General features: G+C 37.5%; 1 protein-coding gene across 1 annotated transcript in view; it reads left to right on the top strand.

The window, feature by feature from the left end:
* The window catches only part of abraxas2 (abraxas 2, BRISC complex subunit), a 44,459-nt gene that overhangs the window by 29,201 nt on the left and 9,997 nt on the right, over positions 1-5,261 (top strand). The window contains exons 4-6 of the mRNA XM_043712636.1: positions 1,676-1,742; positions 3,190-3,380; positions 3,770-3,889. Coding sequence (XP_043568571.1) covers positions 1,676-1,742; positions 3,190-3,380; positions 3,770-3,889 — 378 coding nt within the window. The remainder of the gene's footprint in view (positions 1-1,675; positions 1,743-3,189; positions 3,381-3,769; positions 3,890-5,261) is intronic.

Below are 5,261 nucleotides of genomic sequence, written 5' to 3'. Positions count from 1 at the left end.
CTTTTTCTTAACCAAACCCTCAATTTCTTTAGTCATCCAGCATTCCCTATACCTACCAGCCTTCCCTTTCACCCTGACAGGAATATACTTTCTCTGGATTCTTGTTATCTCCTTTCTGAAGGCTTCCCGTTTTCCATCCGTCCCTTTACCTGCGAACATCTGCCTCCAGTCAGCTTTTGATAGTTCTTGCCTAATACCATCAAAATTGGCCTTTCTCCAATTTAGAACTTCAACTTTTTTAGATCTGGTCTATCCTTTTCCATCACTAGTTTAAAACGAACAGAATTATGGTCACTGGCCCCAAAGTGCTCCCCCACTGACACCTCAGTCACCTGCCCTGCCTTATTTCCCAAGAGTAGATCAAGTTTTGCACCTCTCTCTTAGGTACATCCACATACTGAATCAGAAAATAGTCTTGTACACACTTCAGAAATTCCTCTCCATCTAAACCTTTGACACTATGGCAGTCCCAGTTGAATGTTTGGATAGTTAAAATCCCTTACCATAACTATCCTATTATTCTTACAGGTAGATTCCAGCCTTGTGCAAGCTAACTTTGGTCCCTGGCACTGAGGGGCAACAGTGTTAACCACTGAGCCACCATGCTGCCCTTCGTAGTATATTTTTGGTGGTACGGACTTGACAGGTCAAAGGGACTCCTGTGGTGTATGGTTTTATGATATCTGTTTCTTGCCACAAAATTTTCCTCATTCTGTTTGTCTGGCTTATTTCTCTCCCCTAACCCTTTAAAACTTTACCTTCGGTAACATTAATTAACAACATTACTTAAGATTGTTCCATGGGCCCCTCCTCTTCATTATGATGTTTTGTTACTTTTCTAATGTGGGAGGGTATTTTATGATATTTTCCTTGCTCATCTGCTCAGGATAAAGGTTTGTATGCTGCCTTGTCCTCATGTTTAATAATCTGAGCTCATCATTTCAGTGGCTGGCTGGGGAAATTTTCCCCTGGAGCGTTGAAGACTGAGGGGTGACCTTTGTAGAGGTTTATAAAATCATGAGGGGCATGGAGAGGGTGAATTACAAAGGCATTTTTTTTCCCCAGGGCAGGGGAGTCCAAAACTAGAAGGCATGGGTTCATGAGGGGAAAGATTTTAAAAGGGACCTGCAGGGCAACTTTTTTACCTAGGCGATGTGTGTATGGAATGAACTGCCAGAGGCAGTAATGCAGTCTGGTACAATTAGACCATTTTAAAAGTTAAAAATCACACCACATCAAACTTGAACAGTTTAATGTCACAGTTCCCTAGTGCATTAAATAAAATGTGTTGTCAAGTGTAAATCAGTCTGTGAACGGCACAAAATAATTGGAACACACCATTTTAAACAATGCCTTTGTAATGGGCTTCTGTAAGACTGGAAAGTAGTAAGTGCAAGTAATCTGTTTGTAGATGGCTGTTCAGCATGAGCATGGTTGCCATAAATGGAACTAGCCCATTTCTTTGGTCAATGTAAGCACACTCTTGCTCTGATCTCAGTGCAGGTAATGACAAACACATTTTTCTAAAGCTATCTTCCCCTAGTAAACTGATTTTTACTTGTTTCAACAACTTAAGGTCTCCCCAGCATTTGTTTGTGTTGAGATAATAGTATGCTATATTTTGCACAATGTTATAAGGACTGCATTCTTTTAATTTATAATTTGTCACTTTCAGCTTTTACGATTATGCAGGAAGAGTCAATGAAGAAAGTCTGGATAGAATCCTGAAAGGGAGGAGGAAAGTAAGTGCTCATTTTTGTTTGTAATTCTGCAGGTTCTTCCTTTTTTAAATACATTATTGCGATATAAGATTGGGATATGTAATTTCAGCCCGATGAGACTTTTACCCCATTCAGTTTGATTTTGCTTATCTTGTGATGTCTAATGTGACTTAGTTAATAGTGCTGCCACCTATGAGGTGGATGATTCTAGGCTCAAGTACCACTTAGGACTGAAGTACAAAAGTCATTCCAGTGCAGTACTGAGAGGATGTTGCACTGTTGGAGATGCTGTACTTTTGGTTGAGATGTTTACCAAGCTAATCTGTTCTCCTGGTTGGATGTGGGAAATCCTGTACTACTATCTTAAAGAAGGGTATTTATTTGATTGTCCTGATTAATATTTATTCCTCAATCAACAGCATAATTTGATTAACTAATCATGATGACACTTTGTTTGTGGGCACGCACTTGTGCAAAGCAGACAAAGTGTGCCTCACTCCGATATTGAAAATTGATAGATTGCACTTAATTCCTGTTGGTTTACTATGATGCACTTTGCAACATCTTGTGGTTATGTATAAATGACTGACAGTCTTTTTCATGCATTTACCAACTAAAAATCCATTTCTATCTTGAACATACAATCTAGTATCCACAGTTTTTGTTTGGAAGGTGACAATATTAACACTAGCTTATGTGGGTGCAAGTCTTCTAGTTTCACTACAAAGTTATCTAACATGAACCTTCAGATTGTGTCCCTTTATTCTGGATTTCTCTCCAATGGACATAGCGATACCATTAGTTGCTTTATCATTTTAAACTCTGTTAGATTGCCCTTCAAATGTTTCAACTCCAGGCAATACATTGCATGTTCATGGAATCAGCCCTCATAATTTAATGCAGAAGGGTGTTTGTTTGGGGAATCTGTCATATTCTAAATGATGCTATATCCGTCATGATGTTCTCAGCTTAATCCACTTCTTTACCTGACCAAGGCTCTGTATAACTGAAACCTCTCCTCTTTCCCTTTGTGTTCCAGTTCCTTTGAACTAAAAGCTAACATTTTTCATTAGCTTTTTTTTTAGGTTTTCAGTGATTTCTGAGGGAAGCCATGCAACTTTTACCTGCTTTTCACATGATGTCTTAAGATGGAAATGTTTTCTTTGAATCAGAGTTTGGTATTCTGTTCCAAAAAATAGTTATACACAAAAGAGCTAAGCTGATTACAATGGCATGTGCTTATCACTCATGGTCTGTGTTTTGTTTTTAGTATTTTGGAATAGGAGGACACTAACATCTAGATTTTTGGAAGTGTAAAATTCTCCTGATTCCAAATCTGATTTCTTAAGTAGATATTCCCTCCCTACCTTCCCTTGGAAGATTTGAATATTTGAAGATGTGTTGCAGTGCAGTTCTGTAAAATGGTTTTGTTCACCATTAAAGTCCTAATGAGTTTCTTCTTTTGTAGAATGTTATTGGCTGGTACAGATTTAGAAGGAATACACAGCAGCAAATGTCCTACAGAGAACATATTATCCATAAGCAGCTGACAAACATCCTTGGAGTGCCTGATCTAGTCTTCCTTCTATTTAGCTTCATCTCCACAGCAAACAACTCAACACATGCGTTGGAATATGTGCTGTTTAGGTCTAATAGACGGTAAGCTATTTGACCTTTTAAAGCCTACTACATGTTATATTAATGACTTAAAAAAAACTAGAGCATTTATACTAGAAAAAATAAGCAAAACTATTCAGTTTTAATGGCCATTTCTTTTCAAAACTTCCCACTTGGAAAGTTTGCACTATGGTTCAGTATTTGTGTTTTGTACATAACCTGCCCATTTTATTAAGTTTTTAGAATCCAAATCTAAGGTTCTGGATTATGTAGAACCAAAAGGTAGTCAAGTTAGAATCTGTATATACTCAAAATTTATGGAAACGTTTACTTTATGAATTATAGTGTTTAGTCTATTTAAGATACTCAAATATGTAGTTGTTTTACGCAGGCTATTTTAGTTTTTAAAATATCCTACTTTGTTTCTGAAGGTATGATCAGAGAGTTTCACTCACTATTCCAAATTTGGGGAACACTAGCCAACAAGAGTACAAGAGTTCCTCAGTGCCAAACACATCACGGAATTATGACAAGGTGGTAACAGAACATGGGTGAGTATTTCAATGAAGGATTATTTTGATAAATGATATATAGTAAGATGAATTTGAAATTCCTGCTTTGAAGTTTATCTGTGTGTCAATATTTGTCTGCAGTAACTTATAGGAATTATGTACATGTTGTAGAATATGTTAAGTAAATATTTTGTCCAACTGATCATGGCACTGATTTCTTGGACATCGGTTTCTTATTCTTAAGGAAATCTCACTGCTCAGTGAAACACATCTATTCTCAAATTTTAAGGGCAATCATGATAGTGTGAATTTAAACTTTCCATTGACAAGCTTCTAACTTTTGTTAATCAGTGGTCTGACCTCTAAAGGAGTTGAGGATCTGACATATATAAAAGCAAAATGCTTACTTGAAATTTAATACAAAAACTGAAAGCACTAGAAACATAGCAAGTTAGTTGATATCCATGGGTAAAGAAATAGCCAAAGAAACTTTAAAGATCTTTGCTATTTCGAGTATTTTCCTTCGTAACTACCTGTACATTTTTAAAAGGAAGTGGTGCTGCTAATAGTTAATATCCACCATCATTGGCATTTATATGGATGCACAGATTACAAAGAAGCAATTTGGATTCAGCTTGTCTGCTGCTTCACTAATTTCAGTTGTTAACACAAGAAAATGTTATGCTTTCTAATGTGTGACAGCCCCTGACATTTTGCAGGAATCCTGTCAAAATGAGTTTGAAATTGATCTTGCATGATTTGGTGTGTAACTTAAAGACTTGTGAATGTGTAATATTACTAGTCATATTTTGATCATGTATTATATACCATGCCTTTTTACACAGTTGAGACAAACTGCAGTTTACAATTAAGTGGATTAGTTACATTTTAAAATGAAAGCCCACGCATTATCCATTGCAAACTAAACATGGTGGTCTGCTCATAGATCAAATTTTGGTCAGAAAGGAGGAATAAAGTTATCTTAATAAGTATTTGTTACATAGTACACAATTGATGCTGTGGTTCTGTTCGCCGAGCTGGAAATTTTTTTTGCAAATATTTCGTCCCCTGTCTAGGTGATATCCTCAGTGCTTGGGAGCCTCCTGTGAAGCGCTTCTGTGGTGTTTCCTCCAGCATTTATAGTGGCCTGTCCCTGCCGCTTCCGGTTGTCAGTTTCAGCTGTCCGCTGTAGTGGCCGGTATATTGGGTCCAGGTCGATGTGTTTGTTGATGGAGTTAGTGGATGAGTGCCATGCTTCTAGGAATTCCCTGGCTGTTCTTTGTTTGGCTTGCCCTATAATGATAGTGTTGTCCCAGTCGAATTCATGTTGCTTGTCGTCTCCGTGTGTGGCTACTAAGGATAGCTGGTCGTGCAACGAAACGTTTGCAACAAAAATTTCCAGCTCGGCAAA

Source organism: Chiloscyllium plagiosum, chromosome 22, assembly GCF_004010195.1.
Source record: "Chiloscyllium plagiosum isolate BGI_BamShark_2017 chromosome 22, ASM401019v2, whole genome shotgun sequence".
NCBI classification, from domain to species: Eukaryota; Metazoa; Chordata; class Chondrichthyes; order Orectolobiformes; family Hemiscylliidae; genus Chiloscyllium; species Chiloscyllium plagiosum.
This window is presented reverse-complemented; position numbering and strand designations above follow the sequence as displayed.